General features: G+C 40.7%; 1 protein-coding gene across 2 annotated transcripts in view; it reads left to right on the top strand.

Annotated features, from left to right (window-relative positions):
- Positions 1 to 12,062, top strand: part of LOC147152008 (uncharacterized) — a 56,334-nt gene that overhangs the window by 4,870 nt on the left and 39,402 nt on the right. The window contains exon 1 of one of the 2 annotated variants that reach the window (XM_086023590.1): positions 11,297 to 11,683. The exons of the other annotated variant lie outside the window; for it this stretch is intronic. Coding sequence (XP_085879716.1) covers positions 11,666 to 11,683 — 18 coding nt within the window. The 5' untranslated portion in view covers positions 11,297 to 11,665. Of the gene's footprint in view, positions 1 to 11,296; positions 11,684 to 12,062 lie in introns of those variants that run through there. 2 annotated transcript variants of the gene reach the window in all.

Raw genomic sequence — 12,062 nt, 5'->3', positions numbered from 1 at the left:
ACTGCCGTAAATCCTGCCCGGCGTGTGGTGTAACTCGCCACGGAGGCAGGTACATCCAATGCTGGTCATTTTGCAGATGAGCGTATGCCGGCGGATCGGCGAGAGGGAGGGCTGCCCACTGTGGGTGTGGTCGCAGCTGACTTGAGTTTTGGCCAATGTAAGTGTGCAACTCACGGCCTACTTTTGACATGGTGGAGGCATATTTGCGCCATGAAGTGAGCACTTGTGTTAACGTCAATATTCTGATCCCACCACAACGGAGCATTCTTATTCCTGGTAAAGGAGAAACATCAAAAGAGGGTGATGTCCATGGGCACCAGACTTAATGTACTGAAAACGTTGGTTATCTTTATTAAATGAAGGTACTCAGTATGAATTATCTGTTATTTTATCCATCCATTTCCTACACTTTGTCGTCATTAGAGTTGCAGGTGAGCTAGAGCCTATTTCAGATGACTATGGGCGAAATAGGGGTACTCCCTGGACCGGTCACCAGACAATTAAAGGCTACATATAGACATTGATATTCAAACCAAAGGACAATGCAAAGCTGGGGGTTTAAACTTGTTGTAGTTGAGGGGTCGTATACGGCCTATTTGATGTCAAGTCAGCCAAACCAGTAAAATCAAATTGCATAAATATTATAAATAACAATAAGTTGGTGTTTTCCCCTAGTATGCTTGCGTTTATGTTTATGGCAACTCTGCTGCTAATCCCACGAATGCAAGTTGCAAATATGGCACTATATAAAAGGGAAATAAACAGGCTTTCCAACCATTTAAAATTCATTCCCAAGAAGCATTGTTAGAAATTACAACAAAGAAGTAATCTACAAAACCACTAATTTCCTTACTTTATGTGCGACATTTATTATTACTTCTAACCAGACATTGAAAGGCCGAACAGGAGGTACTCGATCAGCAATCTCTCCAATGAACACAGGATGGGTTACTGGCGGCTGTAACCACCTCAAAATAACAACAACCAACTTAGCTGTCTGCTCTGCCCTCCACACACATGCTCCCTCTTCCATACGTCATGCCCGCCCCCTTTAAATTTCTCATCTAATCACAAGTCAGGACTTCACCTATACATGGACACGTTCACTGCTTCGCAGACAGTCGGAAATTATAGAACACTTACCAAAACGCATAACTCCAGGGTCGCTGCAATATTTTCTTACTTTGAAATTCATCCTGCGGGCCAGATTGATCACAGATGACAGATCTCACCCATGTTTGACACCCCTGATTTAGAGACTTTAATTAAGGTAACATGTATGTTTTTGGAATGTGGGAGGAAGCTGTAACACTTGAGGAAATTCACACAAGCACAGAAAAAACATGCAAACTCCACACAGGGGGGCCTGACCTAATGTGTCTAAATACCTTCCACAAACCCACTTCGAGAGCCTCAGTGTCCTAAGCTTTCATACACAAAATCAAACAACTGCGCACAACTTGAAATGCTTCCTGTGAGGTCAGCTTTGATGGTAGGTCATCTATGAATAGCATCATTTAGACACTTTTTAGAGTTTGCCTTGATGTTGCCACAGTAAGGATATTTTAAGATGGCACACTATCAGATATCATTTTGATATGATTTTTAAGAAAAGTTTTCCATTTCAGGCCATGAATTTAGTTTGCATCATGACAGAAAAAAATGCAATCTGCGCATCAACAATACACTTTTGGTTCCTGGTAACAACTTATAAAAATGCATTCGATTTTACATGTTATTCTAAAAACGAGGCGGTGAGGAAAAAATAATAATGAACATGGAGAAGAAACCACCTTTTTTTCATAAGATAGCTCAACTTCCAATCAAACCGTCGGACATCAAATCCAGGAATGTAAAATGTGCCAAGTTAGTTTTATTTATGTACACACGATCATCATACAAAGCCTTTTAAGGGTAAGGGAAAATATGTTGGCAACCTTTGGGAAATAACAGAGTCGACAGCTAAAAATGTTGGGGAAAAAAGATGTGTAGCTACATGAAGGAGATACAATTTGATGAAAGCGTAACGAGAAGATGTTGAGTGCCACCACATACGTGCATGCGCACACACTTGATGTAAAGCATTTAATAGAATTGCTGAAGGTTGTTTTGTTTTTAGCACACCATAAATCTCAGCTTGAGATGGTGAAGAAGAAGGAAAAAGCCGCTCTTAGGTGGAGGAGTGTTTTCTGTTTGAAAACACGCACAGCATGGAGGGTGGCAAACACAGGGCAGGAGTATGATTATAGGGTTATTTACATTACAGCAGAGAGCTGCACCGAAAATCAGCGAGTGTTTGACAAACCATGAGAGAAAAAGAGAGAGAGAGAGAGAAAGACAGAGCGAGAGCGAAGATGGCTTCCAGATGTGAGGTGGAATTCAGGGCGCCACAGAGCAGCGGCGGCAGCAACGACTCCTCGTCCTCCTCTGCACATGAAGATACAGAATGAGCTCTGGAGAGGGGACGGCTGGAGAGAAACCACACGATAAAAAAGGAGGAAGAGATGAGGAGCATGAAAATCTTCCATGGTAGTTTTCTAACAAGGCTGCTGAAGAATGATTCCAAAATGTACTTAGGTCAGGCAAGGCCAAACTAAGGCTAGGTTCACGGCGCAGGCAAAGGCGACCCAGATCGGATTTTTTTGCCCATATGCGACCTCTATTTGATTTTGACAGTCTGAACGTCTCAATTGCGATTTTTTTTTTTTTCCAATCCAACCTGGGTTGCTTTCAAATACGGTCCTAAATCGGATACGTATCTGAACGGTCTCATATGTCCGACATTGACGTCATTCTGAGCCCAAAATGCGCTCCGCGCAGGTGGAGGGAAAATGCTGGCAGCAGGGGGATCGAATGTGCAAAGTTGTTTTGAGTAACACTATTGACTTTATATTTGACTTTAATTTAATCCCACTTGAAGCATAAAGTGGACATTTATGGTGATAGTAGTAATTCAGCCACAGTTCTATGCACGGTTATGACGTGACGTCATCGTTGGTGATGTCTCCATGAAATGAGATATTAAAGCCTCGCCTCATAATTTCCCTCAAATACTGTATTTATTTCTAACTCCTTCCTAATCGCTTCACTGGATAAATGCCCCGACACGCTGGACCACATTTACTTCCGCAAACACAACGTCGGGAGTGATGTCGTCTCTTCTTCTGCGCATGCGGGTCACTTTGGCCACGCATGTGTTCATACAGCAGACAAGACCGAGGTTGCATTTACAATGTCATATGAACGCTTACACGAAAAAAAATCTGATTTTTTTCAAAAGATCCGAATGGAGCATTAAGACTTGCGGTGTGAACCTAGCCTAAGTGGCATGGGTTCCAGATTTGCGTACAGTTGTCAGCACATGAGTGCTAGAATTCCGAATAAGTGCAATTAGCTGAAGCGCTGTTTCTTGAGTGTCATCTTTGCTTTGCTATCAAAAGAAGGACAAAAGGAAGCTAGGGACTACACAATGTGCGCAGGCCTTGACAATGGCACAAATTCTTCCAGGTAACATTTATCTGCTCAATGTGACGCTTATAATTACACAATTAGGAATTCAGAACATTCAGAGAGACTTATTTCAAAACCTGTTTAGAATAAGAATTAAAAAATAACAGTTAACATCTTCCTCATAGTTCCAGGTTCTATGGTTTGAATGTCGGCTCCTGCCATCCTTTGTGAAGTTTGGATGTTATTCCCGTCCTTGTTATTCCCTGTAGATTTTTTGGAGTACTTTGGCTTCCTCAGCCAGTCAGAAAACATCCTCATTAAGGGGGTTGTGGGTAATCTGGGGCAAAGTACACACTGGACAGGTCGCCAGCCAATCACCATAAAACCCTTCATACTGTACTTGCATTCACACCTATGAACATTTTAGCGTATTTAATTAAGGGCACGCACAAAAGTCAATGGATGGAAAATGACAATAGGTTTATGGATTGTTAACGTCCAACGTATTTGATAAATGAATTGATTTTGAAGGAAACTCAATACATGAAGATTGAAGTATCTGAGGATTGTCAACACACACACTTTTATATTCAGAATTGTAACCAGTTTGTAGTGACATAAACTGCTCTGTTCAATAATGCCTTCCTAATCTAGTTTATAGTATAAACCAGTACATCCATATACCACTGCATACTACAAACACAATAATAAACATAAAGCTTGAAATGAAATTCACTCTGAAGACTATATTGGCCTAATGTCAACACTTCATTCATTAATGCTTTAATAAATCATGATAAGAAATCTAAAGTGGGGGATTCCAACACTTTGTAATATCTAACTGGTGGTCTGAGCAAAACAGGGCTTTGAACTCAGTAACCACCCTGCGGAAGATGAGATGAAGGCCTAATGATTTGAGAGCAGGACTTGCCCTGTTGGAAAAGTGCAAGGAGACAAAGTGGGTGTTCTATGGGCTCGTTCAGGAAATACCAATATCCACTTTTTTTCTTCCAAGGGAAACTGACTTGACCGACATTCCTCTTGGCTGTATAAACACATAGTCACATAATTGGTAAATATGTATCCTCACACATAGTTGGGTGGAACAAGCCCTCCTGCCAGGGATGTAGCCAGAATTTTTTTCAGCGGGGTGTCCAGGGTGACACAACACTGTGCATGCGTCCGTCATTCATCATCATGCCATTCACAGTCGGGGTTTCATGAAATCAAATTCACACATATCCAAAACAATGCTCATCACACTCCAAATCAAGGAGGAACAAATCTAAGTAAAACGCATCATTTTGCAGAGCTTACTCAATGCTATTTTGTTTGCCGTTGCTTTTCTGTACTCTCACAGTCTACTTCTATCTCATGCACTGATTCGCTAGCTAATAGCCAATCAGAGTGATCAATTGTCACAGCCAGCTGACGACATTTTGCAAACTGCGATCAGTGGCTCTTTCATTCAAATCATATAAAAAAAAAAACCCAATGACACTAAAGCCTCTTCAATTCTTCACAAAGCGTTGCTTTTTACTTAGGTTTATTCCTGCGTGTATTGTGTGTGTGTGTGTGTGTGTGTGTGTGTGTAAGGTTGGTATATGTGTGCAATGTATTTCATGATGACTGTATGGTATGATATGTTTGCTTTCTATGGTGTGAAAGTAATGATTTTGATTGACGTTGACTGCAAGGATGGAATGTTCTTTGCTTAAAAGAGATTTTACAGTTTACATTCAGACCAATTGTACGTGTATTCTTTAAGTATGCAGTTAGTATAAAAGAAAAGAAAAACGTGTGGCAGAGTATCAAGGGGTCTAAGAATACTCCATCCAGGTGAAAATGGCAGGAAAATCACAGATATCAACATTTTCCCATAGGTGTGGGTGTGGGCAGGGGGCCGGCCACAGAGTAACAAGGCCACCCCTGGCCACGCTGTAGCTCCGCCCCTGCCTCCTGCCCTTGGTTGCGCTTAGACACATTAAATGCTGAAAAGTCAACACATTGGGGATATTCAATACGTGTGTTTTTAAAGACTCTGAGAGGATCCTCATGGTGATCCATGTGCTATTTTTTGTAGGATGGAAAGTTACTTTCAGATCTACTCATTGATCCATAGAAGTTTTATTATAGCTCCATTTAGCGGAAGAGCATCACATTTGCCTCACACAGCAGCTTGGGACTGTTGTGAGACTTAATGGCATGGGCCATGGGCATAGTGGTGCAGAAAGTATTGCATCGATTATCCTGATGGAAATACTGTCAATATCTCCCACTTAACTGGGCTTGTAGTTTCAGCTACATATCTCAAATATAATATTCGTGCAGTCATACAAAGAGAGAAATCCAAAATGTGATCGCCGGTGTTTTATCCATGACTCTGGTCAACCTCAGATTTGTTTATACAGCATTTAGAAAAAAAAAATTCTGTGCTTTTGTATGACTTAAGACGTGTTTACCCCACATTATGATTGGTAGGAGAGTACTCTGTACTTGACTTGCTATAGTGGCATTCCATAATAAAGGGACTTCTGATTGTATTCAACCACTTAGTCAGGTAATAATGTGATTTTAGCAGATGGCACTGCAAGTTTACAACAATCTACAAAACTGTTGAGGCCACCAAATGACTTCAAATGGCACCGTCTGTCTTTGGTGTGTTGCTGTTAACCTGTGTATGATTGTGCCCTGCATTGTCTGGCAGCCAAGCGCCAACTCGCTGTGACCTACTTTCCTACTTTTAAGTAACTGAAGTCAGGCTTGAACGTGGTTTACATGTCATTACATTTTATTTGAAACATTCAAAAAAAAAAGGCATGTGGTTTGTTTTAGTTACAGATTCGCATATATGTACAGTCGGTTATTAGTCTTGGCAAAAGTCTTCTTTTTACTTGGTGCCCTTCTGGTATGGTATTATGTCCCATCTGGAGTCAATCAAGGCAGGGAAAGGCAGCATCCAAGCCAGAGATGAAGCAGGACATGGATGTATATGGATGGATGTATATGGATGTATAAAAAATGGATGTATATGGATGTATAAAACATTTTTTCACACATTATGTGTCTATGAAATCAAGAACACTCATTTTGCAGTTCACCTTTTAAACTTTACATTTAATTAGATTTTTTTAAAGTGCAAAATGTCTAAAAGGTTTAAAGATGCACTCTAGGGGGGGGCGATTACTAAAAAATGTTTAAATAAAATAATGACAATACAGATATTAATTTTATACAGTTATCAGTTCCATTAAATATTGACTTAGGTATACTATATAGGAAATTAGAAATTTGGCCAAAGTTGCAGAAACATAAATATAGATGAATACAAATTAATAAATATAGCGCATTAACTGAAAAGCACCGATGAATAAATGATAAATCATGAATGAATGAAATGCCAAAAGCCTTTCACTAGTGTCCAATCATGTTGCTCTGTCATCTCACTCACATTTGCATATTATGCCAGGTATTGCTATTTTTCTCTTATGATGTTTTAACTGATGTCTTTTTCTTTCTTCGAAAATTTGTCTTGTCAACGTCATGCTTCGAAAGTATGTGCATGGCATTTCTAATGGAAAATTAGAACATTTCTTGTTGGCAGTGTTATACTGGACACACCTTGAAGATTGTGCTATTCAACCACATACACATACTATTTCATCTTCAAGGAATGACGCAGACAAGATTAGGTCCAAGCATGTTAGGATTGAGAAATTTGCCCCAACTTAACTCTCTTATGTTAGTGATACTCATGTTGTTCCAATTTCCAGTGCATTTTTTTCACATCCAGCACTGTATTTTTGTCACTAGACCAAGTTTGATGTGCCATGGGTGGACACAGCTTTATTCCACAAGCTTCTTTCATTTTGAAATCTTGCTAATTCTCCAACAACATGGACATGTTGACCCACTAGGGCTGCTCAATTATGAAAAAAATATTAATCACAATTATTTTGGTACTAATTGAAATCGCGATTATTCAAACAATCATTGATTTTTTTTTTTTTCAAATTTATTTATTTTTTTATTTTCTATTTTTTGGTACAACACAAGAAAATGTTTAAACGTAAAAAATAACGTAAATACACATTTTTTTGGAAACACCATGTGAGCTCCTGTTGGACCAAACAAAATTTATAAAATTATTTATTATAAAATAAAATAGGTGCAAATGTATAAAGTATGATTTCCATGTGTAAACAAACAGTGCATTGGATATAAATGCATATAAATAACCGTCTTTTTACGATTATGTCAATTTTTGTAATCGTGGAGTGTAATAATCGTAATTGTAATTGAATTTGGATTCATTGCACAGCCCTATGACCCACCGCCAAGTTGAAATCTTCCTCTTCTGAACCAAAACCTATAATAATTTCAGTAAACTTGTCAGCTAACTAAAATTGTCCCCCTCTTTTGACAACGATGCTCATGCATCTGAGAGGATCCACCATGGGAGGATCTAGCAACAAGCCAGCTCAGGATCAACCCTCATGTCACCTCGCAGCCACACACACACACACACACAAATACGCACACGCACTCACACACACAGATAAGCCTGTGGAGCGGTATACTTGCTGTCGGTATTTACTGTAAGCTCCCTACTTACTGTGATCAGCTGCAACGGGCCACAGATCAAATGAGTAACACGAGGCTTGTCAAGCGTCCCTTGTCTGTGTTAAATCGAACAAGGATGACCACAATACATCTCCAGCTCATTCTACTTTTGTTCCCTTTCTGGTGGTGGTGACATATTCACTGACTGCAAAATGCACGGAAGGCCCATCACAGACATTTAGTCATCAATACAAGCCGCAAGATTGATCTTTGTGGACAATGGAAACTCATTTTTTGAAAGTGGAGCATGACAGTGTAGCAGGGATTTAAATCCTGTTCAATATGCATCAACAGGCAGCAACATCATGACCAATTGCACATTTTTATCATATCCAATGCTCTATCAAAATTGGAGAAAATGAGTATCTTGTCAAGGCAAGTTTATAACTAGTCCTTGTATCTATATTTTATCAATGTACACACAGGAAAGAACACAAATATGGCATTAGGGTTAGGTAAAATCTCAAAGTTGTAAAATGACAGGTAATGACTGCTGCATTATTTTCACAATTTTGAAAGATTTTGATATCCTTTTGTGAGGCCTAAAATGTTGGAAACACTTAAATCTAATGCAGTGCGCTTCTACATGTGCACACACAAAAAAAATTAACAGTACCAATCTTTGTTAGATTTTTTGTTTTTTTTACTGTTCTTGAATTCGATTATATTTTTGCAAAAAAGCAAACAAACACGCAGTGTTCGGGAATTTAAAGGGACACTTGAATGAGCTTAATATTGGCATTTATACAGTATAATAGGTTTGAATGTAAAAATGACATCAGTACTAAAATGCCCCCCACCCAAAAGACTCTGTAGTGATTTAAGGGCTTTTTTTGTGATTAGATTTAGGACAAATTGGCCCGCCCCCTTTTGGAGCTCGGCTTGTTATTTTTTCGGTCTCAGCGGTCGACGTCACGGGAGGGGGGCAAGCGTGGTAATATTGCTCGCTTTGTCAGTTCTGTTGTCTAAAACGGCGACCAAGTGTTCTGCACAATAGTTTGGATTTATGAACATAAAACGTGAGCTCATTAAGATCACCTCCACAAAATCAAAAATACTGTGGTGATCGCTTCTCCACTCACACAGATTGAAGCGGACATGAGCATGAATGCACACACGAACCCCGACTGGTTATATTTCGGAGATTTAGTGACGCTAAACTCGTGTCAACTCTCGGGAGGCAGACGGCGACTGGCAGCGGGCAAGCAATCAGGCAAGCATGGACCTTTATTTCCCCGAGCCCCCTTCTTTCCCCGGCTAACAGTAGAATAACGGTACAGCTAATAGCAACAACTAGCTTCAGGCCGTTAAAACAAAAGGCGTTAGCACAACAACATTAGCTCCTGTCCGTCCAGCCCGCGTTTTCATGTCGCGGGGTTGCCTCCCAAGCAGTCGCGTGCATCGTCCGACACCACTTGCAGCCGCCAGCTTCGGCGCGAGAGTGAAGCGGCGTAAGAGTGAGGTAAGACCTCATCGAACACCAGGGCTGTCTTGAGCGTGTGCATCGCGAAGTGGCATGTGCTTTTAGTCAGGGCCGCTTCGGGAGCGTCAATGTTCAGCAAACAAAAAGTTCCAGTGAGGAGGCCGACACACCGATTCCACAGCTAAGTGTGGCCGCATTGGAACGTACTTTTGGCTTTTATGTTCCAAATTGGACAGTGTGTTGTAGATCGAAAAACTGGGGCCATTCCTCATCCAAATTAATATGCACGTCTACTCATTCCCATTTCAGTCTCTGTAAATATCCTGACTGGTGTTTAATGCCTCGCCCGTCCTAACCATAATCAGCAAAGAAGCTGTGTTTTTTTTTGTTGTTGTTTTTTTTTTTAGCAAAGAAGGAGTGTGCGCTCGTCCCAGCACAAATCTATGTAGCTCTGCTCACTTCCACATTTTCTCATTCTTTCACATTTCAATTTTGATATGTTGAAGTGATCATTAGTAGGGATGTCCACATACATGTTGGTGCCAATCAAGCACCGTTTTTGGACGTTATAAGCAATGAAAGCAGAATGATATCCAATGGAGGGTTTGTAATCGGTCCCTCCAGTGACTCCAACCGAACATGGAGAGAGCGGTAGGGGGCGCGGCCATTTTCCTCATTAAAAGTAGGCGGTTTTCAAGTTGTATAGAGCAATAACCGCTGCTAATCTGCTAACAGTAAGCCTTATGGTACAAACTTGATAGCATTTTTTGAAAGAGCTTTAAAATGTCTCTGACTGATGTAGTTTTATTAAAATACCCCAAAGATCAATAATTATAGTACATTTTACCAGAGGTGGGCATTCTGTCAGACTGATGTCCCTGTCCATCAGTCAGACGCTGTTTTTCTGAAGATTGATGAATGACGGGACACTTTTTAAAAATAATGGACTAAGCACTGACAGAAATGTATTTTCATCCGTCAGGGCAATCGTCACTAACTGCTGTCACTGATGAACGTCTGTTTTGCTGGCATGTTTTTTGAGGCTGTGGTGGGGTGGGGGGATGGACTGACGGACCAACAGACTATCGACGGACTGACTGGCGGACTGGCAATTACAATTCGGTTCAGCTTGAAAAATGACAAACAGCAGAACCCGGGATGTGGGAGGAAAAGTGAGTTCCGATAAAAGCGTTTTTTACTGAGCGCTTCATACTGTGTGTATGTAGCTCATGGATACATCAAAAAACAAAACACAAATAAGAAAGTGCCTTGAAAGATTTACTTTGGCGTTTCATTTCACACGTGATGGATGATTAGGCCTTTCAGAGACTCAACTATATGTATACTAAACTTTAAAAAGCCTATTTCCCATAATAGTCATACCCTCAACATTGTTTATTCATTTAATAACACATTTTCAACTTACTGAAGACTAAACTGAAGGCCGTAAGACCCACAGACAAGCAGCGAGTGAAGCTCTATAAACAAGTACCAAGCCGTAAGAATTTGTAATGTACACAATTTAAGAAGACAGAAGAGAGTAGAGTGGAGGAAGTTTAGCGAGCGGTCTCGCCCTCCTCCCTCCTACGGCCCTTCCGCTGCCCTCCTCCCTCTGCAAGCATTACCATCCATGGTGACTGGGACCAGAGGAGCGAGGCATGCAGCAGTCAGACACTTGGTCATGTAGTCCATTGTTTCCCCTTTAGTTCAACATTGCACTGTAGCCCTCAGAGGAGCGCTCGCAAACTCCCAAGGAAAAAAAAAAAAAAAAGACTCATAAAATCCTGACTCACTTGAAAAGAATGAATATTTTTGTGGCATTTTGCATTCAAATACTGGAGCTGGAGTAAAATTGGGCTTGCTTTCCTGCCACAACCCCCCCTCCCCCTCCACTTTTTTTTTGGGGGGGGGGGCAACATTTGGTTAAAGGGAATGCTCTCTGTAATTTGACGACAGTGAAGTTCCATGAGTGGGAGGAACCTCCATGGATGGTTTGACTGGGACGAGACTGATCATCTCACGCAGAGAGACAACTTTACCTTAAGACACAGAGAGGTCATTGCTTCTCTGAAATTTAAGCGTTTCTGCTGTTGGACAGACCAGAGGAAGATTTATTTTCTTATTACTACCAAGATTTGAGTCGTTCTACAGCACGGCCGGAATGTATGGATGCTTCAAGAGCAAAACGTAAGTGTCAAGTTTTCTTTGTCAGTCTATAATTTGTCTAGCAACCAGAACAAGATGTCCGTGTCTTCTTAACGGCTGCTATGCCATTTTCATCCACATTACATGCTAAATAGCCATAGATGAGCTGGAGTGCACTGGGAAATAATTATAGGTTTGCACCCTGCTCGTAAAACTCCAATTCATTCATCAAAGTGTGCTAGTTTGAACTTGGTATGGCACGTTGTCACCCCACGGAGTTGAATCTGTCGTCAGAATGCTGGCTAATGAAGCTTTTGTTTGTCTTTGCTTATTGAGACAGTTGACCACTTGTAGTTGGCACTGACAGTCAGCTGGATGACTCAGAGCTGATGGACTGATTTTTGTTTTTGTACACTGTGAG

This window comes from Filicampus tigris, chromosome 2 (genome assembly GCF_054856515.1).
Source record: "Filicampus tigris isolate MCC_2025a chromosome 2, RoL_Ftig_1.0, whole genome shotgun sequence".
Taxonomy (NCBI): domain Eukaryota; kingdom Metazoa; phylum Chordata; class Actinopteri; order Syngnathiformes; family Syngnathidae; genus Filicampus; species Filicampus tigris.
This window is presented reverse-complemented; position numbering and strand designations above follow the sequence as displayed.